Genomic DNA, 23,701 nt, shown 5'->3' with positions numbered 1-23,701 from the left:
CTACTTACAGGCACACCATCCACGCCTCTGGGTCCCGGGTCTCCCTGATCACCATGCTGACCCCACTCTCCTACCATGCCAATGTCCCCAGCATCACCAGGAGGACCCGCAGGACCAGGTGTGGATTGTACAGTGCATTCGCACAGACCATGGTCACCTGATCATATAATAAATATCATTATCAGTACAGCAGGAATAGCAAAGACTTAGAAATGTCAGGAACAAACCCCTGCTGTGTTTCCAGAGAAGAAAGAAGCATTCTTCATTTTACTCTAAAAACAATTAAGTTTCCCACAAACATTCCCATTGCACAGAATGACATGATCTTGGACATTCATGTCATGTCATGTCAGCAGCAAGGCTATCTTCATAGCATCTTGGCCATGCAAATCATCCCAGTAGTTTATTAACATCGGCGCTGATCTTACCCTTTGGTCCCTTTTTTCCTGCATTTCCTGGACGTCCACGTGGTCCTGGTGCTCCTTTGAAGAATTCTTCCACTGTATCAAGACACATAGTCTTATATAAAGTCTTCAGTACGTCTTCATATTATTCAGTATTACCAAAGTCTCTCTTCAGAAAGGATGATCTATATTGATCAAAAGTTACAATAAAGAATTTTGCATTGTTACAAAATATTTCAAATAAATTACTTTCTTTATAAAAAATATATAAAAAAAAGGGTTAGTTCACCCAAAAATGAAAATGATGTCATTAATGACTCGCCCTCATGTCGTTCCAAACCCGTGAGTCCTCCATTCATCTTCAGAACACAGTTTAAGATATTTTAGATTTAGTCCGAGAGCTCTCAGTCCCTCCATTGAAGCTGTGTGTACGGTATACTGTCCATGTCCAGAAAGGTAAGAAAAACATCATCAAAGTAGTCCATGTGACATCAGAGGGTCCGTTAGAATATTTTGAAGCATCGAAAATACATTTTGGTCTAAAAATAACAAAAACTATGACTTTAAAAACTACGACGAGCACGTTCACAACACTGCAGTGTGGTGATGTCCGGTTCGCGAAACGAATCATCCGATTTAACCTGTTCTTCTTGAACCAATTAACCAAATCGAAATGAATCATTTGAAATGATTTCAAACCCTGTTTACCCGCGCTCATAAAATTAGCACAGAATCAGTTCAGAATTAATCACCAAAAGAAGTAGTGTGTCGATCTGCGGGGAAGTCGTGGCCTAATGGTTAGAGGGTTGGACTCCCAATCGAAGGGTTGTGGGTTCTAGTCTCGGGCCGGACGGAATTGTGGGTGGGGGGAGTGCATGAACAGCTCTCTCTCCACCTTCAATACCACGACTTAGGTGCCCCTTGAGCAAGGCATCGAACCCCCAACTGCTCCCCGGGCGCCGCAGCATAAATGGCTGCCCACTGCTCCGGGTGTGTGCTCACAGTGTGTGTGTGTGTGTGTTCACTGCTCTGTGTGTGTGCATTTCGGATGGGTTAAATGCAGAGCAAATTCTGAGTATGGGTCACCATACTTGGCTGAATGTCACTTCACTTTCACTTTACGCTGAATCACACATGCGCAGTGTCATTGTTTAAGTCATTTGTGGATTAATGCGTATTGGAGATGCAAACCGTTTAAAATAATTCAGTTCGATTTGGTGAACTGGTTCAAGAAGATCCGGTTACATCGAGTGATTCAGTCACGAACCGGATATCACTAAACTGCTTTGATTTGAACTCTCTCACAACAGACATGGGAGAGAAGACAATGCTGAATAAAGTCATAGTTTTTGCTATTTTTGGACCAAAATGTATTTTCGATGCTTCAAAATATTCAAACTGACCCTCTGATGTCACATGGACTACTTTGATAATGTTTTTATTACCTTTCTGGTCTGGTCAAGCTAATACCGTACACAGTTTCAATTGAGGCACAGAAAGCTCTCGAACTAAATCTAAAATATCTTGAACAGTGTTCGGAAAATGAACAGAGGTCTTATGGGTTTGGAACGACATGAGGGTGATCATTTTCATTTTTGCTTGAACTAATCCTTTAAGCTGTTGCTAATGCTAATGATAATAATACAAGAAATGTTTCTTGAGCAATGGATCAGCATAATAAATTATTTCTGAAGGATCAAGTTTCACTGAAGACTGGAGTAATGATGCTGAAAATTCATATATATACTTTATTAGCATGACATTTAGGACTGGTACCAGGTTTCGTTCTAGTCTGAATATTTGCCTACATGATCCCTTGGGTCCGGGTGGTCCTTGAACTCCAGGATTCCCATCAGGGCCAGGTGGCCCGGGATGAATGGCAGGATTACCAGGTTCCCCAGCTTCACCTTTGGCTCCCTTTGGTCCATGTGGTCCCACTGGACCCAACAAATCCACTGTGGATCAGAGAAACAATCATATAAGTGACAGAGTGTGGTCAAAGTAATGTCTAAGCCCCTATGTGATTGAAAATAGTGTTAAATAGTTAATTAAAAATATATATTTTATTGATTTATTTTTAATGCCAATCCTTCTCTTCTCTGTCTACATCATCATTAGGATCTGTCATTCAGAAACATGGCTCTTCATATCACTGCTAAGCTGATGACACACATGTCTATGTCTCATTCCAACCAGATGAACCAACAGTAGCTGTTCACAATGCAGCCTGTCTGATAGACATTAGTGCCTGGATGAAGGACTATCACCTTCAACTTATCCTTGCTAAAACAGAACTGCTTGTGGTTTCAGCAAACCCAGGACTTCATCACAACCTCTCTATACAGCTAGGTTTGTCAACCATAACTCTTTCCAGGACAGCCAGGAACCATAATATGTTTGCAGATATTTAAGAAACATGCTAAGTTAACATATTTGTTTACCTGAAAAACAATGCTACAGTCAATTATTCTCCTAGCTGTATTTCAGCATCCCGGGTCGCCAGTTGGCGGAAAACAGCATATTTAATTTCATTCATCGTCAAGTGCACTCATTCCTGCTTTTGTTGTCAACCTGGCAACCCGTGTGTGCATCAAGTCTAAGGAGGGGCTGGGTGAAAAAAATCCCTCTTCAATATTTTGAATTTGGACTGCAATACAACCACTCAGTGTCAATCCTATATACTTCACCTTTAACTTTCACAGACAATATTGCTACAACGACCGGATCTTGCAGATCAGCCTCATACAACATTAAGAAGATTAATCAATTCTTATCAGAACAGGCTACACAACTTCATGTCCAAGCTCTCGTTCTCTCCAGACTAGACTATTGTAATGCCTTCTGGCATGTACTATCAAGCCTCTGCAACTGATCCAGAAGTCAGAAGTGAGATTGGTCTTCAACAAGCCAAAGAAAGTCTTCGTTACACCTCTCTTAATCAGTTCGCTCTGATTCCAATAGCCACTCACAGCAAATTTAAGGTTCTGATCTTTGCCTACAAAACAACCACTGGCTCTGCACCAATATACCTAAATTCACTAGTTTAGACTTGTGCGCCCTCCAGTTCTGCAAGTGAACAACAAATTGTGGTGCCATTCCGAAGAAGCACAAAATCACTCTCAATGACCTTTTCTTGGACTGTTCCCAGCTGGTGGAATAAATAAATTAACATTAATTAATAAAAAATAAATAAAAAACCCTTGCCACTGTATGTGTACTGTGCTAGACTAACTGCGACACTTGTATATTGTTGCCTTATCATTGATCTGATTGCTTCTATTGTTCTCCTCATTTGTAAGTCGCTTTGGATAAAAGTGTCTACTAAATGATTAAGAGTAAATTTTAATGTCAATTTTGGGTTATTCATCTCACAACAGGAATAATAAACAAGCAAAATTTAATTGAATGCAAAGCATGGCAAAGAGCAGCATTACTCATCTGAACTTCTCCTTGTGTCTCCTTAAAGACATCAACATGAGGGTGTATTAATAATAAAAGATTTTCCAGTTTAGATTGAAAAATACCTGGTTGTTGCTCAGAGGGAGGGGGTCCTGGGGGACCCGGCAGTCCTTTAGGACCCTTAGGACCATACTCTCCAATTGGGCCACGCTCTCCCGGAGGTCCTGGAGGACCCACTTTATAAACAAGAGAAACAGACAGAAGCAAAGAAAGAAACATATTGACAAAGTATTGGGAAACCTGACTGTATGTTGAAAGCTAGATTAGGACTATTAAAACAGCATATATTTAGTAAGGGATAATGTACATCCAGCTAGTTGCAGTGTAGAGTAGCACTTGCAGTTTGTCTTTTCTCTGATCACAAATGCAGACATGGTTTTATGTTTGCGCGGTGCGTAAAAAGACAGTATTAGTCATTATAATCAGTAATTATGTCCTCACTGGATGCAACAGATGCTTCGTTTGTAATGGGTTTTATTGGTTTTGTCTCATCGCACTGGGACACGGCATCACAGTATAGTAAGGGTTGTAACATTTCCGTCACACGCTTGAGGTATTCAATAAGCTTTGTAAAAATCAATGCGTTTCTGAAAGGTGGGGCATAGACGAGCAACAATAATTCAAAGTATGTATAAACTAATGTGTTTTTTAACCTTAAACCACATTAACACATTGCATTACACCAAATACACCAAATAAAGTTATTTTAGTCATATGGCCCCTTTAAATAATTGTACATAATTTTGAATCGAGTTTTCATATTTTATTAGCTAAACAAATGCAATTCTTCCACCATGAAAAAAATGGTTCCTAGCCAGAATATAGCACCAACTCCAGTTACCTGGATGTGCCTGTGTTATTAGGGATAACATACCTCGGAAATGCTACGACTGAACAATCAGAATCAAGTAATCCACCGAACAGTGAATAAACCGGTATAATCTTAGCACATTATTTTTAGTACCTCCAAAAGGACCAATCAGCTCTCCGGGTTCTCCTCTATCTCCCTGTTGAATGATATGCATTTAGGTCATACAATTTAGATGCAGATTGAATATTAAAGTATGACAAGAAATAGCACTAAACCAGAGATGGATTTATACCTTGCGACCATTATTTCCTGGGAAACCCGGAAGTCCATCGTCACCCTGTAGGAATGGAGAGCGATTTTAAGAAATGTCCACAAACAAATCTACAAAACTGTTGAGAAAACTATAAAAAATGATGTACCTTAGATCCTGGCGAGCCATTTAGTCCTGGGTTTCCCTGTAATTAATAAGAATTGGTTAAATATTTTAGACAAAAATGTAGATTTTTTTTTTTTTTAAAGTCATTGCATAGGGATAATACAGAGATTTCAGCTCTCAATCAATCATACCCGTTCTCCTGGTAACCCTGACACACCAGTCTCTCCTTTGGTAGATAAATATCCCTGAAATTATAATAAAAGCAAATTATCAAGAAGCTGCCAATGTCCCAGTAGGTTCACTCTGTGGCGACCTTGCCAGCTATTTTCAAGTCAGTCTTATCTACTTGAATGAGGAAAGACCATCTGCAAAACTTACATTTACATTATACTTACATTTCAATAATATATTTTAGATGACCAATAAAATCAGACCCAAATTATGTGAAAAAAAAAAAACATTTCCATCTATCATACTAAACATTCTATTACACTCTATCAAAAAGGGAGCTAGCTTTTTTTTTAAGGCAAGCTCATTCCAAAAATAAATTTGTGTTAAAAAAGGCTCAAATGCCACCTACCGTATCTCCTTGCTCTCCTTTATAACCTTTCAAACCTTTTTTACCCTGTCAGAACAAATGAAATATATGAAAATGATAGTAGAGAGATCATTTGCTCCACTGAGATAAATATTTGTAATATTTTCATAAACTCATTTTCCTCTTGCCTGCCATTCTGTAGGGACTGGACGGGTTTGTGAGAAAGGTCCTGGTGGGCCTGGCTCTCCATTCTCCCCCTGTGGTGAGGATACAAAATCCATGTGGATTAACAGTGCAGATAATAGACCATAATTTTAGTCTGACATAAGACAATAAATATTTGTCTCACAATGTCTCCTTTGACTCCTTTTAACATTTTAGTGCTTTCACCCTGTACAGAGACAACACAACATCAAATGGAAGATATTTATTTACCAAAGTGATGTGACACATTAAACACATTGGAATATGCGGTCATAAAACACGAAAGTAAATCTTTCATAAAATTAGGAAAATCATTGTTTTACTACCTTTTGTCCTTTAACACCCTTGATGCCAGTAGGACCCTAAAGAAAGATCCAACAGTAAGAAGAAGTGATGGTTGATTTGGAATAGAGCAAACACTACTTGTATTATAAATAGGGTTGTCAAGATTATAACTTTGGCTGTCTAATAATTAAAACATTTAAACGAATTAATTATATGATGTGGCGATTAATAAATACAATTAATTGCACATCAATTTAGTCTGAGAAATTACAGCCCAAAAGTTAATTTAATATCATTATTGTGTAAAAAAACAAATATATCAAATGTATCATATATGTCATAACATTGTTTTCATATGCTTAAAGCTGCAGTAGGTAACTTTTGACGCTCTAGCGGTTAATAAACAGAACTGCTTGCGTCTTGCAGAAGAACATCGTAGCCGGAACTACTTCTCTCTGTTTATGTCTATGAAGAATCACAAAGGTACTGGGTTACTCCGCCGCGGTACCCCCGAAGCAATCTAAAATAGTCCGAATATAAACACTTATTATAGGTGTACCCTAGTGATTCAGGACAAGCTAAAAACACGGTATGGATTCATGGTGTACTCACTTATTATATACATTTTTCTACATTTTGAACACAAACAAAGTTACGGACCGCAGCTCTGATTGGTTATTTTTTACCGGGAGCGATGGAGTTTCTGCAAATGGCAATAGGACACTGGGAGGAGCCAGAGGAGCTTGATTTTTTCACAGATTATCTGTCTCATATTCTACTGTCAGGACATAATGACAGGTTTAATAAATATGTAAAAAATATATTTTTACAAAAGTTACCTACTGCAGCTTTAATTAAAATGAAGCAAGTGAGAGTCTTTGTCAATGTATCCCTGATTCATTGGCTCAATTGATTTGTTCCAAAACTTGGATTCATTCAGTAATGAAACACTGCTGAGTGTTGTTTGGAAAGAGACAAAAGTTATGTTGCAACGTTGTTTGCAACTTTTTCATTGCCGAAATTGAGCAAAATCAGATTGACATATTGTCTTTAAAATGTTACAATTACAATACAATACAATTTTATTTAAATGTGTAAAATCAATGTAATTTTCAAATGTACAGATAGTCAGAAAAAAAAAAAAAAACAGCACTCAGTTTCACGATATAACAAAAGATAACTATAAATATCAAGTATTTATTTATTTAATGTTTAAAGGCAGGTTTCTTCTCCTGAGTGAAAGTTGTAGAAATTATATTTTTTTCAATACATGAAAAAGGTTTGTGCTCCCTGATTTTGATGAAACAGTGCAGATGTAAATGTTCATAAACCTATAAATAGTAACATCTGTAGAAATGGTAACATCCTAATTTTTAGGGTAACATTGAAATATTCTGACAGTTTGAGTTAGGACTCTACTTTTATTAAAATTTACCACTGGTCATCTATAGTATCAAACAATTAGATTATAATAACCAAAGGAAAAACCATGCATAACACCTCACTGCCATAATAAAATATAACTATATGTTTTTTTTTAAGGTATTTGCATGAAACACAGTAGCCTAAATAAATACATATACAAATCCACAAAAGCTATATCTTAATAACAACCATTACTCCTTTAATACATCTATATGAATAATTTAATAAAAAATTCCAACCCTAATTATAAATAATTTTATTATAACAGTAATTTTATTGTGCATATCTAACTTACCCAAGGACCTTGCAATCCTGGCAGTCCTCTGTACCCTGGGTTACCAGGTGGTCCCTGTAAGAGTGAAATGTAATGTTTTAGAAAACACCTTTTCTCCTTCACCTTTTCATTCCTGATGGGTCAGTTTCTGTAATCACAAGACAACTGATAAAAGTCAAACTTACAATAAATCCTAGAGAACCTGGTGGTCCTGGATCTCCCTATAATACGTCAAAGAATAATGATGCAGTTTTATTTTATAGTTTACCAAATGCATTTATGTAATCTTAAAGGAGCACTCCAAATTATTATTATTATTTTTTAAATAGGCTCATTTTCTAACTCCCCTAGAGTTAAACAGTTGAGATTTACTGTTTTTGAATCCATTCAGCCGATCTCCGGATCTGCTGGTAGCACTGTTAGCATAGCTTAGCATAGATACTTGTATCTGATTAAACCATAAGCATCTCGCTCAAAAATGACCAAAGAGTTTCTATATTTTTCCTATTTAAAACTTGATTTTTCTGTAGTTATATCATGTACTAAGACTGACGGAAAATGAAAAGTTGCAATTTTCTAGACTGATATGGCTATGGCCACTAGCGGATGGAATGAGCAGGGCTTGCTGACCACCTACCATCAGGGATGGGAACCTCGAGTGCGGTTGCATCTCGCTGCATACGAGGACACCATCGGGCTCGAACGCTTCATTCAACTCTCCATCCGCTTCGCCACCCGTATGCAGTCATGCCTCGAAGAGCACCAGGGTCAGGCGTATTCCAACTCGCCGACCAGAGAGCGTCAGCTCCCCAGAACCATTGAGTGAGCCCATGCTCATCGCCTCAAACCGACTCACTGCTGCTGAACGGCAAAGACGGCTGGCCCAGAATCTATGTCTCTACTGTGCATCTCCAGGGCATATCATCTCCCTATGCCCCGTCCGTCCTCCTCGTCCCATGGTGAATGCCATTCTCCCTTTCGAACGCTGTCAGCCTACCAGGTCCATACAATAACCGGAAAACCATTGAGACGAAGATGCATTCATCATCGTGTTGGTCTGATAACCCTCCAAACCGGGCTACTTCATAAGGAGGAGATCCATCTGCTGGTTCTGGAGGAATCCACTGCTGACGTCATCCTAGGGCGCCTGTGGTCGGAGCAGCATAACCCAGTTATTTAATGGAAGACGGGTGAAGTCCTGAAGTGAGGCGACTCCTGTTTCCAGGGCTGTATCACTGGATTCCCTGTTCCAGCCAAACTCTCCCAAGAACCTCTACCTGTCTGTACCACATCCATCGAGGGCCCGGTAGAGAAGCAATCCTATCCATTCCAACCTGTTATGCCCCCTTCAGTGACGTATTCTGCCCCAGACGGGCCTCCAAGCTGCCTCCACACCGGCCATGGGATTGTGCCGTCGATCCACTTCTGGGTGAAACAGTGCCTAAAGGAAGGATCTATCCCCTAACCATCCCGGAAGAGAAGGCCATGGAGGACTACATCAAGGAGGCACTGGCACAAGGTTACATCCGTCCATCTACCTGCCCTGCTGCATCCAGCTTTTTCTTCATGGAAAAGAAGGACGGAGGCTTGCGGCCCTGCATTGATTACTGTGCCCTCAACAATTTAACTGTTAAATTCGCTTATCCTCTTCCCCTCCTCCCACCTGCCCTGGAACATCTCTGTGGTGCTACTGTGTTCACCAAGTTGGACCTCTGCAGCACTTACAACCTCATTCAGATACGTGAGGGGGACGAGTGGAAAACTGCTTTCATCATCCATACTGGCCACTATGAGTACTTGGTGATGCCGTATGGACTTGTCAACGCCCCCTCCGTATTCCAGGATTTCATACATGAGGTGCTCCGGGAGTTCCTCCACAAGTTCGTCCTCGTCTACATAGATGACATCCTCATTTACTCCCGGAGCTTAGCTGAACATCGTTGCCACGTTGCGGAGGTCCTGCAACGCTTGAGGACCTTCCACCTATACTATAAATGCTCCTTCCATCAGCCCTCAGTGACGGCGTGGTGGACAACTTGAGTACCTAGTGGACTGGGAAGTATACGGTCCAGAGGAACGCTCATGGGTCCCACGCAACAACATCCTGGATCCGAACCTATTAGACTCCAATCACTCCGAAAGACCGGCTCCACGATGAAAGAGGACGTCCACCACGTCGTCGGGGGTCCTCGGCCCTCGGGAGCGGGCCGTGGGGAGGGGGATACTGTAACAGACATGCCCGGTTCCATCACCAACCAATCACAGGGCACTCCCTCACCTAAGTACTAATCACTCCCACCTGCTCCTCATCCACCTGCAATCACCAGCTCACTAAAAAATACCACACACACGCACCCAATCAGAGTCCGGTCGCGTTCGCAACAAGGTCTGACCTGTGTGCTTACTCTAAGGACTAACTATCTCTCTACTTACCTCTCTCCAGCGATCTCCAGAGTCTCCAAGTCTTCATCGTGTGTTTGTGTGTGTGTCCACTACCTCCAGCGTCTTGTACCCTTCACCTACGGATCCCTTCATCACCGCCTCCAGCACCATTGCCTCACCCTACACTACCTGCTCCTCTTCTTGTGCCTCAATAAACTGAGTTTCTTATACTTATGCCTCCTCTCCTGGTTATCCATAACACCATGGGTGCAGCAGGCGGAGTGATATTTACGCAGTGCCTAAAAAAAAGCAAACTCAGCAAAGTTTCTTCATTATTACGCCAGAATGAGAGTATAGCTCCTAGCCATATCAATATATCTATATATATAGAATATATTCTATATAATATAAATATAGAAATTATTTGGTAATTTTTGAGTTAGATGCTAACGGTCTAATCAGATTCAATGATCTATGCTAAGCTAAGCTAAAAGTAAAACCACCAGACCCGCAGATCGGCTGAATGGATTCGAAAATGGTAAAACTCAACCATTTAACTCTAGGGCAGTTTGAAAATGAGCCTATTTTCAAAAAAGAAATTGAGTGTTCCTTTAATTTATAGTAAATGTATACATAAGAAAGGTTTAAGATAAACTTCTGGTTCAACCAAAATATTGCCTCTGGTTTCTCGTTCTGTGTTGTCTGGTGAAACTTCTAGTTCCTCTTACCCTGAATCTTTCCATATAAACCCACATATCCAAAGGGTCACCCTTCTCCCCCTTCATTCCTGGCCGACCCTACAGAATATTAAAGTTACAGACAGGCAAGTACACAGAGACAAAAAAAATTGGAAGTGAGTGTGTGAGAAAATATAAGTAGTATGTGTTAAATGGGTTATGTATGTATTATGCATAGATCCTGTGTAATGTCTCAGTAATATACTCTAATAAATGATCGCCCATACTGATATTCCAGGTTCGCCATTATGTCCCGGAATGCCTGGCGTTCCTGTTTCTCCCCTGGTTCCATTACAACCGTCAGCTCCTGGTTTTCCACGAGGCCCAGACGGCCCAGGATGGCCCTGATGATAGATCAGATACAAAGATTTGAGCAGCATATTCTGTTTTACCTTCAGTGAGCCAAATTGGGTGAACCCAATACTAAGGAAAGGTTTGTATGGTATTTGAACCTTATTACTGGATGAAAGTATATTCTCATTGATCAGATTTAATAAATGTAAATATTAAATGAACATTGGTGTCTTTTATCATATTTCTGTTGTTGCCATTTTATAAAATTGCATTATGTTGTTCCTAATGACAGCCTTCAATATAATAATGGGGATATAAACAAAATCATACTTACCGGAACACCATCTGCTCCATTAAACCCTGGAACACCTTGCATTCCCTAAAGAAAGCCACAAACACATTAGCATTTCAGTTAATTTCATGTAAAATGTAACTGTTTAACCCAATCTCAGAACTAATCTTTAGTTTGTTTAAAAGATAATGATAAAGTACAATGAGGCTCAATATGTCTAAATATATAAGAGTCATGTATAATGCCATTGAGACATTGTGTTTACTGAACATTGTTCTTTTACTGAAATATTTCAACTTTTGTGGCTAGACCTTACAAAAACCTCTGAATCGAATCAAATACCGTACTTCACAGTACTTCAGAGATGCTGGAGATAATGAAAAGGCTTAAACTCCATCTAAACCGATTGTTCTTATGTAAGTTCTTATGTAAATGCAGAAGAGGAGATCAGGACAGAGAGACTCACCACACTTCCTTTTGGACCCATAAGGCCTCCTCTGCCAGGGTCCCCCTTCTCTCCTTTAGGGCCCTGGAGACCAGGGTCTCCCGGTCGCCCATTAGGGCCTCTGGGACCCTGGGGACCAAGGGGTCCAGGCAATCCCTGTAGTTCACATAAAGAAATTTACATATTAGATTAAATATCATTCCCGATTTGAATAAGTAGGTGCATTTACAGTCAGCAATAATCAGGTTTTATAACATATAATACACAAGTTATATGTAACCCTGGACTGCAAAACCAATCTTAAGTCGCTGGGGTATATTTTTAGCAATAGCCAAAAGAAACACTGTATGGGTCAAAATAATAGATTTTTTTTAATGCCAAAAATCATTAGGATATTGAGAAAAGATCATGTTCCATGGAGATATTCTGTAAATTTCCTACTTTAAATATACCAAAACGTATTTTTTTATTAGTAATATGCATTGCTAAGAACTTCATTTGGACAACTTTAAAGGCGATTTTGTTAGTATTTTGATTTTTTTTGCACCCTCAGATTCCAGATATTCAAATAGCTGTATCCCGACCAAATATTGTTGTATCCTAACAAACCATACATCAATGGAAAGCTTATTTATTCAGCTTTCATGTGCTGAAAACTGACACTTAAGAGTGGTTTTGTGGTCCATGGTTACATATCATAATGCACATGTGTCAAACAGAGTTTGCCTCCTTCCAGCCCCAACACACCTGCCTGGAAGTTTCTAGTAATCCTGAAGACTTTGGATATATCATGCAAAGTTTGCATTTGTTGTATGCATGCAACACCTGAGATAACCTACTACATTTGCTTTACTTTTTAATAGTATGCAATATTTAATGTACACTGCACACTTCTGAGTAGGCACTAAACTAGTACAATTTCATTTCGAACATAATCCAACCATTTTTTTTTTACATTTCAAAACATAACCACTAGATGGCATACTCTGTTAACAGTTTGTAAAGCTCTATAGCGCCCCCCGGTGCTCTTACCAACGAATTGCATATCTATTTTAACTACAAATTAAATGTTGTTCCTTGACTTGATCTGAACTCATTCATTAGCTGAAACATACATCAGTGAAACATCTGCCCGATGCACACCTTAAGTCTTCTAACATTACAGAAAAAAGTCATTTGTATATGCTGTACTCTAATAGTGATATTAGATGTGTGTTTGGATTCTGCACTCTTATCTAACAATCTGAAATTTTGAGAGACACATTGAAACAAAGTGTGTTTCAGAAGAATGACTTGTTTTTAACCATTCATTTTCTACATGGGTATTAAATCCAAACTGTTAATGGCGGGGAAACAGTGAGTGTTTTTTAAGTGCCATTTAATTATGATTCATTATGTATGTAAGGTTTGTACGCCAAGTCTGAGAAACACGTGTAATGCAATCCAAATGAAGAGCTTTCAAAAAGTTTTGGGGACAAATCCAGCCTTGGCAAAAAGTGTCCGGGACATGTCCCATATGTTCATCCATAAATTACACCTATTCTGACAGATACAGAATAGAGGTCTGAAAGCGGTTAACTAAAAACAAAATAGGTGCCAGATTACAGCCAAGAATAACATTTGTAGTATTAGGTTTTTATGAAGAGGCCCGGGTGAAGCATAGAGGTCTTAAGGTCCACATCAGTCAAACAGTGTGTCAGGTGTTTTGTCAAGTACTTTGACCTCTGACCTCACAGATAAGGTTCTGACTACTGTTAATGCTGAGCTAGTGTGTACTGCCTGTCCTTATAATAATCATAAATGAAACCGTGCTGCGTTATTCCATAGTAAAAATAATTCTGTCTGCATCTGCCTTACAAGAGGTCCAGAGGATACATTCATGACTTAGCTGAATATATAGTGTGAGAACTGAATTTATATTTATGAAACATATCTGTCTGACATTGTAACAGTAACGCTGGTGTGAGGGCACTTTGTTAAAATGCAGTTGATACTTCCCATGATAGGAAAAAAGTGGTTCTAGAAACATATAAGACATCTCAGGATATTAGACATAATATATTACCACAATTCATAGTTTCTTTAAAACTCAAGGGAGAATTTATTAAAACATTTCTTGACTGTACAACTAACTACAACGGAAATGAGACATGATGAATGTTTTAATTCCATGGAAAACTCTTTATTACCTTTATAACAACATTCAGAGTATGGAAAATAACCATCATGACAGAAATTCACACATTTATAAACTGTAAGAAGTAAAAAGCTACAATTTGAGACCAGAAATGCAGTAACTGTGACTGTAAAAGTAAATAATAATTATAATAATGATGATAATGATGATGATGACTATACACCTGTTTGTAAGGAAGCTTGTAAATTAATTTCTCTATCCAATGCTGTCACGTCACTTGACAAAGAGCGAACGATAGGTTAAAGCCTTTTACACAGTCTATGGTCAAAGCTTATGAGGCTCTCACGTGATGAAAGAATGACTCAAACCCCAAAACTTGTCAGATAAGAGGGAAGGTGAAGACCCAGGTAAACAGGTTACTTATAACATCATTGTTTTGTATCGTTTGTAGTGTAAGCAAAGTTTGCGTAAATACTAATAGACATGTTAGGGCAGTAACATGAAAAACAATTTGTTCATTTTGCTGAAATCACTATGCCAATGATTGGGAAACGATAAGTTTCAAGCAAGTTCGGAGCAAACCTTCCCTTCCTCAAGCCTATTCTGTTCTGATTGGTCAGCGGGCCACTGCTGTTGTGATTGGCACAGAGAGTCATTGAAACAGTTAGCCAGCGCTATCACTGGCAAAGCGCCTTTACATAAAACAATCTAGTGCTCCAATCTGTTCATATAAAAATGACATAAAATACAAAAAAACTTATGCCAAAAAAAAAATAAAAAAAAAAAAGCCAAAAAGCTTGTGTTCACCAGCTTGATTTAAGAGCTTTCTGTATGGGTCACATGATCAATGTCACAAATTAGAATTATTTTCCAAACAATACACTACAAGTCACTGAGCAGACCAGATTTAAGCTGCTCTTTATTTAGCAGTTGTATTATCCAGCAAATCTCCCACATGTAACCTCGGCCCTTCTGCCAAATATATTGTGCACATCCCAAAATACAGCAAATATATGGCCCATTAAATATGACTTGCCCTCTACTTAAGTCTATAGTTTGTTTTGGCATGTTGTAGAAGCATCTTAGTAATCACCAAAATGTCCTTAGCAAAATGCCTAGCAACAATAGCAAAGATGCAGAAAATCATGTTCATTTTTGAGAGTACATATAAACATCCTGTGTGGTTCTCTGCAGCACGTTTTCACCGCAACGTGTCCTTGACACACTCTAGATTCATTATCTGTTGGTAGTTTTAAGCAAAATAACGCATTAACATATCTGGGCTTAGTCTAGCTGCAAATCACAGTCATTGAAAATACAACAAACTTTAATAAAGATAATCTTACTCCATGGTCATTGCCTGGCTGTCTTAGAAATTGTATTCACCCTTTTTTTTTCCACACATGCAAAAACGATCACTCTTCTAAAAGATTGAATAACTGAGATTTGTTATTTCCTGGACCATCACAAGTGACCAGGCCAATTCCCTCCTGGCCTTCCCATGTCATGTGCCTTCCTCAATTTATTAACCCATATTTTCTGTTCTGCCCTTGGGAACCAGCAGACTTATATAAAAATATAGTAATATATAGTAGTGTGCAAATGTTTCAGGTTCTATTCTATTCTATTCTATCAGTTTAAAGGGGGGGGGTGAAATGCTATTTCATGCATACTGAGTTTTTTACACTGTTAAAGAGTTGGATTCCCATGCTAAACATGGACAAAGTTTCAAAAATTAAGTTGTACGTTTGAAGGAGTATTTCTGTTCCAAGAATACTCCTTCTGGTTTGTCACAAGTTTCGGAAAGTTTTTTTCGAGTATGGATCTGTGTGACGTTAGATGGAGCGGAATTTCCTTATATGGATCCTAGGGCACGTCTGCCGGAAGAGCGCGCGCTCCCGTATAGCGAGGCTGAGCACAGACATTTCACTGATCAGAGCGAGAGCGTCGCCAAATGTCACAAAAGAAGTGTGTTTTTGGTTGCCAGGGCAAGACAACCCTGCACAGATTACCAAAAGAGAAACAGCATTAAGGGACCAGTGGATGGAGTTTATTTTTACAGAGCATCAACGGAGTTGTGCAAGTGTTTGTGTTTGTTCCCTGCATTTCGAAGATGCTTGTTTTACAAACAAGGCCCAGTTTGACGCCGGATTTGCACATTGTTTATTTCTTAAGGATAATGCAGTCCCAACGAAAAAGGGTCATGATCGTGTGTTGGAACCGCAGGCGGTGAGTAAAACTGCTTCAAATATCTCTGTGTTGTTAACTTAGCTATCTGCGTGTAAGCACATCAAGTAAACAACATGCGATGCTGGCATCAAACTGCACTTTCCACATGTACAGCTTAAAAGAAGAAAAAAAAAGACGACAAAGAAAGTGGAACTTAGTCATTTTCCAAAACCTCTAAGCAAATATATACAGTTTCAGTACATACCACATAGAGACGTCGTTGCTGATGCTGCTCTTGTTCAATTTCAGCCTTAGGATCTGATTCTGGATCATAAATATACGCTGAATCTGACTGTTATCCATGGTTTGTTTTGGTTGGTTTTATCCTCACAGTGTCACAGCTTCCAAACGCAAAAGCCTACTCGCGCTCGTGATTCTTTAGCTCCGCCCACACATCACGCCTCCAGCCGGTCGTGTTTTTCCGGGAAAAATCGGTACAGACTATCTTTCTCTTATGAATATAATAAAAATAAAGACTTTTTGGAGTTATGAAGGATGCAGTACTACTCTATATGTACTCAAGATTAACAGGATATTGAGTGAAAACGAGCATTTCACCCCCCCTTTAAAAGACATTCATGCTACAAAATATTTCTATTTCAGATAAATTCTATTCTTTTGAACTCTCTATTCAAATATATATTTTTTCAATACATCATGATTTCAACAAAGATATTAACTGTTTTAAAAATGTTTTGAGCAGCAAATCAGCATATTAGAATGATTTCTGATCATGCGACTGAAGACTGGAGTAACGATGCTAAATTACATCGAAATAGAAATAGAAAATGCAATATTCAAACAGAAATGAGTTATTTCAAATGGCAGAATAATACTGTTTTTACTGTATTTTTGCTCAAATAAATGTAGACTTGGTAAGCATAAGAAACATCAGGTTTCAAAAACATGAAGAAGTCATACCAACGTCAAACTTGTGTGTCATGACTCAAGAGGAACTGTCAACACTCTTTATAACGTACATTAAGTGAAATGAGCCAGTCATGATGATAGACAAGCATGAGCACCGGCAGTCTGCGGTACTTTAATCTGATTTGAATTCTTGGCACACTACACAGCAAATGCACTCAGATGAAAAGGTTTTTGGCTCAAATCCTATCAATCACATATTAGTGTGAATGCGTAGAAGCATGTGTTTGTGTGGAACCCTAACTTTCCATGCACCTGCATAAACACATTCAGATTAAGCCCTTGTCTCTGATTAAAGGTGGAGTTTGGGTCTCAGGAAGAACATCCAGAGACCATCATCTGGCATTGCTTTGCAGATGTGCATTTGCTTACAAAAGAGAAGATTAAATACCCTTCAACCCTGCTGACTGCATTATGACTCTTATCTGTCCTGTCTTATCCTTCCAGTGCAGATGCTAATGAGGAGTGAATGTCACAACTCAAGAACAGGCAAGAAATAATGGATGACGTGAACAGTTACTGTATTTAGTTAATAAATAATAGTAAAATCTAAATTTTTGTCAGTTTTCAACCAGCCTTCACCCAAAAAAGAAAAGTAAATGATGCCAAATCTTTATTTTGGTTGAAAATGAGCAAACTTGTCCTTTAAAGGCATCATTCGCCCAAAAATCAAGATTTTGCTGTCATTTACTTCATTTTCTTGTCTAATTCTAATTCTTAAGCTCTTCTGAATATTTCCGAAAACCGATGCACCGGTTCTTGAGTCGAGAACGAGTCTCTCTTCACAGCAGTTCAGTCAGTGTTCTGTTTGAGTGCATGCATTACTCCGGGATATTGGTTTGTTTGAACTCAGAGGGAGTGTCAGACACATTAAAAAAGTCAACAGCTTAAGTCATTTGTGTATTAATGCGTAATAGAGATGCAAACCGTTTAAAACGATTCAGTTCCAATTTGGTGAACTGGTTCAAAAAGATCGGATTACACCAAGTGATTCGTTTGCAGTGTTTTGAAATCTCACAACAGACACGGAAGAGAAGACAATGCTCTTTTATTGATTCATAAGGTATAATTTTTGGGTGAACTATCCCTTTAAGGTATTGTACATTTCCAGGCACTTCCATTATATAAGACACAGATTACTCTTCAAAATTGCAAAAAAATAAAAATAAATTTTTTTTTTAAATTTTCTCAGAAGATTGACGAGTCAGAAACAGGGCAAAAACAAGTCTAAAAACTATAATTAGGCAATTGGGGCAAAAGCAAGTCTAAAAGTCAAAATGAAGAAAGGGGAGAGCAGCTGCTGAACAGCCTTTAATGCATTTAGAAAAATACAAACAGACATCGCTGTAAGTGTACATTTGTGTGAGGAGGAAATGAGCCATTAGTTGAATTGATTGACAGCTCCTGGGTGTGCCAGCTAAACTCCCCAGCGTTCTCCAGTTCAGAGGGGAGCCATAAAACATACAGGTCATTTCCTGTTGTTTTCACCTTCTGCTGCTGCCTCACACCATCACTTCCCCTCTGCATAAATGTCTGTCTTTTATTTTGTCTCTCCTTACATTTCACTGCAAGTCTCTCCAAGATAAATTAGTTTAAATTCTGTTTTTTAATCTGCTGGCTCTATTGGCCTTAACAAAATCCAATCCTTCTTGAACTTTCCATGTTTCCCAAACTCTTATGCAAACCCCCGTCTTCACTGAGAGTGTCAGTAATGCCACATTTAAAGCGCCAAGTGTCTCCTCACCTCTTCCATTTCGTCATCACCCAAAAACTGCAGGAAAACACAGGAGACTCGGAAGAGCTGAGGTGGGATAGCAGTACATTTTGTGCCAGTTGTTCATGTTAATCTTTGTGTCTGTAACTAAGAAAGATGTATAGCTGGATGATACTGGCTTATAGACAAAATGCACAGTTGAATCCTTGAATCTTCAGCCATCACAAACTGCATTTTCTTCAGTTCTTTAACTGCACAAGGCCAAGATATTCAAGTATATATTCACTTTAAAAATTACTGTTGGACTTGATCACATCTTAAAATTTTGTGATGGAATAACTTTCCCAGATGTAATTTGATGAGATGGCTCAAATACCCAAGGTGTCTCTTAATACAACTCATTTCAAGGTGACTGAAGGCAGCACACACAAAACTGAAACAACAATTGTTTTTTGTTTTGTTTTGTTTTTTTTACAATAAAAAAAAGGAAAAAACAAGAAAAAAAAACAAATACTGATTAAGGATTATTGAATATTGTTAAAAGTTTTAAACACTGATAATATTGCACAAAATTGACAATTATTTCAGAAGAATCAGGTGACACTGAAGTATGAAGTACTGGCTGCTGAAAATTCAGCTTTGCCATCATAGGAACAAGTAATTGTAACTGTAAAAATATTTCACAGTATCACTGTTTTTACTGTATTTTGATCAAATAAATGCAGCCTTTCAGTGGTGCACATGAACTCAATGTGACATGTTTCTGGATCAGCTACAAACAGTAACTCTGATTTAGTTGACTCAGGAAACAGGAAGCACTCTGGAGAGTAAAGAAAACCCAGACAAATGATTGAACATCAGGACACTCTGAACTACTCCAATGCAGGAATGCAGGTTCACTAAGGGAGCAGATAAAAAATGCTTTTGAAAGAAAATCTTTCACCATGTATTCCCCCTGATCTTCCAAATCTGTACTCTGCCACTCTCTGAACACAAAAGGATAATGTTTTTAGAAACTATGAAGAAGAATACTTTTTGGATTTTTTTCCACAGATACGCAACACACATTCCATACCAAGAGAGGATGGGAACTTATCAACAAGCCATGATAATTCAGAGTTTCCTCACCCATCCGTGTGAATGTGGAATATTATGTTCCAAGGCAGAAATCCAAGCAGTAGTGAGTAGACCCAGCCCCAGCCATGGATCATATTAGTCACAAGAACTCTCTGAGGCCTAAAACCTCAGTGGAGCTGTGCATGTTCCTTACACCCCATTACAACACACGATTTTACAAAAGCACAACCCCGTTGTCATTGCTTTGACTCACAGACTTCTAGAAAAAAACACATTACATTAATGCAGCCACCATGGAGAGACAAGGGCAAGATGAGTCATTTCTCCTGATTACAACAGAAGAGAATGTTCTCATGTTTTCACAAATTCTCCAATGTAGGACCAGAAGAAAATGAATTGCGAAAGAAATATATTACCATTATGAGATTACACGTGACATCATCATCACCACGTTCTGGATGTGAATCACTTGAGCAGGTGCAGTGGGTCTCTGGGCCGGGTTGGGTGCTGTGTAATGTTCCCTCTAATATTTGTTTAGCTGTCTACTTCTACTGGAAAACCAAATCTTCAGACACCGAAGTAGAAACACCTCGTATCAAAGTTGCCAACTTTGGTTTCCTGGCTGGAGTGGGATTTTGATGACATGGGCTAAACCAATGACATGCCCATATTTAAGGTTTTAAGGATCAGGTTGTTTAAAAGGTTTTTTTTTATTTTTTATTTCATGTAATAAGCTATTTGGACTTTTGTTTTCAATAAAGACTGCTGTGCTTAGGTCCTGTTTTTTGTCCCTCACTGCACAGTGATAAAGTGTTTTTATCAGAGTTTTTTATTGTTTATTTGAGAGGGTTTTATTTTATACTAAAAACTAATAACCTAGGCTAAATATTTAGGTTAAATGTAATTCAATTTAAGGCATTTCAAATATTATTATTTGAAAGGATAGTTTACCCAAAATGTTATATCTTTAGTAATGCTCTCACCCTTACATCATTACAAAAGTGCATGGCATTCATCCAGTGCTTCACAAGGTCATAGATGGTGGAATTTGTACCTGTTACTTCTGGTGTTTTAATGCCATTTGGCAAACCAGTGTAAAATTATATTTTAAACACTTACTGGACTGGAGTGTCAAGCGCCACATGGCTCACAGGAACTCAATGATATTACTGTAAAACTGCTTAAAAATTGTAATACTTTTAATCAAAACTATAAAATTGTTAGTGAACCAGTCACAATGTTCTGCCATTTTATTTGATTCATATTTCTGTTCCACAGAAGAAAGCAAATCATGGAAGTTCGATATTAGGGTGAGAACGTGATGAGAGAATGTTAATTTCTAAGTAAAATCTTTTTTTAAATTGGTCTCATGTTGCTGTTATTTTTTTTATCAAGGTCTCAATCTTGAGTAAGGTAGGATGCAGAGTCATGGGCATCGCAACCATAGTATGTGGATGGGACAAGATCCACCCACTTTTAAAGACCTATGTTATTGGACCCACTCACTTTCACTGTCTCTAATTCAGCACGTTTCTATTCACTTTTCAGAGCACCATCAGTCAAATGCATTCACTTGAGGAAGGCCCAAACAAATTAAACTCCATTCCATGTTTTAAAGAGCCAGTAAGATGAAAATTCTAAGCTTCCTATCACTGTTTATAAGTCCTGTACAATAGTTTTAAATCCATCCAAGGTTAAAAAACATTGTCATTTTGTCAAAATATCATTTTAAAATTACCTCAATTCTCAGAGATCCCCAAACGGTTTGCGCGAAGCTGTTCAAAAGATTCAGTTTCCTTAAACCCCACCTTTTGGTAGCATACTGTGTTCTGATTGGTCAACTAACATAGTTTTGATTGGTTGTTCCGCACACAACTTCACGGTAAACAATGCGTTAGCATCTTTTTGGGGTGAATTATGTCTTATTCCTCTCATCACGAAGCAAACAGTAAAAAAACCAGTAAAAAAAAAACTTGAACAGTCTCGCTGCTTTTTCTTCCGCCGCGCGCTTCAGTTTGAATCTGAATAGCACGTTCAGCGCGGGGGCGTGGTCACATTAGATATAACGAAGGGAGACATGAAAAACGGACATCGCGTTGTTTTCATATGGATTACTTTATCACAGAATATCTATTAGCAGCACTTGTTACACTTCATTTTAATGACGTGTTTGTACATGACGATCAGCGCAGACAGGCTGCAGACAGCACACATACTGATAAGACGCTCGGGAGAAAACAGACACATAACTTCATAATCATACTTCGCGTTGTGATTCGGAGATGCTTGTTGGTCTAAATAAAGTTGGTAATGAACCCTCTTTTATGGACAAATGCTTTGAAAATCCGTCTTGTACTCACAGAGATTAGAAAAGCAGTCATCAGTGAAATGTTGTGAACACATGTTGTGAACAAGGATTTGTTGTACTGCTCTGGTATTGTAGTAAAAATGAATTGTAGCCAATGGTTCTTCTGATCTTCATTCTTTGGCAGTGAAAATAAAACAAACTTGCCTTTACAATTAAAAACACACTGTCTCCTCGACATGATGCTATCACACCAACCAGAGCGTCTGTGTGGGGGGGTGGGGCAGGTCAGAGTTCAGTTTCTCCCAAAACGGTAGGCGGAGATTATTATGCAAAGTGTTCCTAGTGACGTAGAAATGGGCAAAAGATTTGAAATCTATAACGACTCGTTTCAGCGATTCAGAGTCGACTCCTTACTTTAGAAGCCAATAACTTTATAAATCGTGTACTTTTTGGTTTAATTACTTTGCACATTGTTTACACTGATGGACAGCTACATCATACACTGTAATACAGGTAATTTTTGATTTCCCATCTGTGTGGCTCTTTAACTACCGCCTTTGATGTGTGCTCATATAATGCCATTTAAGTGAATGGTATTTAAGTGATATTTAAGTGAATGTTTATCATTTTTTGTTCAAAACAACTAACTAGACTTTTGTTGCTACGTTAATTTCCGGGGGAGGACCCACACAGATTTTTTATTTTAAATAGTTTTGCTTCCAATGCCCATGTGCAGAGTCAAGAAAACTATTATTAATACTTGTCTCAGCATATAATCAGCAATATTTACGCTGTTTAATTGTTATACAGTAGGGCTGTCCCAGACTAAAGACTTTTATCACTGACTAGAAGTCATACATTTAAGTCATTAGTAAACACGTTTATTAATTTAATTATTTTATTGGTTTAATGGTTTAGTTCCCCAGCCTCTAGAATATATTTAAAGGGGTCATATGATGCAATTAAAATTTTTCCTTTTTCTTTGGAGTGTTACAAGCTCTTGGTGCATAAAGAAGATCTATAAAGTTGCACAGACTAAAGTCCAAAGAGATATTCTTTATAAAAGTTAATACTCGTCCACACCCCCCTAAAACAGCTTGTTCTAACATGCCTCCACATATTTATGTCACAATCTGGGAAGATTGCATAACGCCGCCCAGATGTTCACACAAAAAAAGAAGGCGTAACTTTTATTCTCATTGTAGTATTGTTGCTGCTGCCGCCGCCATGTCATATAGACGCTGTGTGTTTCACTGTGAAAGCGAAACCACTTTGTTTGGTCTTCCAAAAGAGGACGAAATCTGCTTCGTCATGCCTAGAGCTGATCCATGCTGGTCGCTGAGGAAATACATCAACTTTGCCCTGTGGATGGCCAGATCAGCT

At 38.4% G+C, this 23,701-nt stretch overlaps 1 protein-coding gene across 1 annotated transcript in view; it reads right to left on the bottom strand.

The window, feature by feature from the left end:
- The window catches only part of LOC128019449 (collagen alpha-2(IV) chain), a 104,682-nt gene that overhangs the window by 13,024 nt on the left and 67,957 nt on the right, over window positions 1-23,701 (bottom strand). Inside the window, exons 5-22 of the mRNA XM_052605436.1 lie at window positions 11,948-12,082; window positions 11,524-11,568; window positions 11,123-11,239; window positions 10,887-10,955; window positions 7,962-7,997; window positions 7,798-7,851; window positions 6,119-6,154; window positions 5,938-5,979; window positions 5,777-5,845; window positions 5,631-5,675; window positions 5,242-5,295; window positions 5,094-5,129; window positions 4,967-5,011; window positions 4,828-4,870; window positions 3,929-4,039; window positions 2,213-2,359; window positions 429-500; window positions 9-157 (exon numbers count right to left, since the gene is read on the bottom strand). Coding sequence (XP_052461396.1) covers window positions 9-157; window positions 429-500; window positions 2,213-2,359; window positions 3,929-4,039; window positions 4,828-4,870; window positions 4,967-5,011; window positions 5,094-5,129; window positions 5,242-5,295; window positions 5,631-5,675; window positions 5,777-5,845; window positions 5,938-5,979; window positions 6,119-6,154; window positions 7,798-7,851; window positions 7,962-7,997; window positions 10,887-10,955; window positions 11,123-11,239; window positions 11,524-11,568; window positions 11,948-12,082 — 1,305 coding nt within the window. The remainder of the gene's footprint in view (window positions 1-8; window positions 158-428; window positions 501-2,212; window positions 2,360-3,928; window positions 4,040-4,827; window positions 4,871-4,966; window positions 5,012-5,093; window positions 5,130-5,241; window positions 5,296-5,630; window positions 5,676-5,776; window positions 5,846-5,937; window positions 5,980-6,118; window positions 6,155-7,797; window positions 7,852-7,961; window positions 7,998-10,886; window positions 10,956-11,122; window positions 11,240-11,523; window positions 11,569-11,947; window positions 12,083-23,701) is intronic.

Source organism: Carassius gibelio, chromosome A9 (assembly GCF_023724105.1).
Source record: "Carassius gibelio isolate Cgi1373 ecotype wild population from Czech Republic chromosome A9, carGib1.2-hapl.c, whole genome shotgun sequence".
In the NCBI taxonomy this organism is placed as follows: Eukaryota; Metazoa; Chordata; class Actinopteri; order Cypriniformes; family Cyprinidae; genus Carassius; species Carassius gibelio.
Note: the sequence above shows the minus strand (reverse complement) of the source record. Positions and strands in the feature narration are given on the sequence as shown.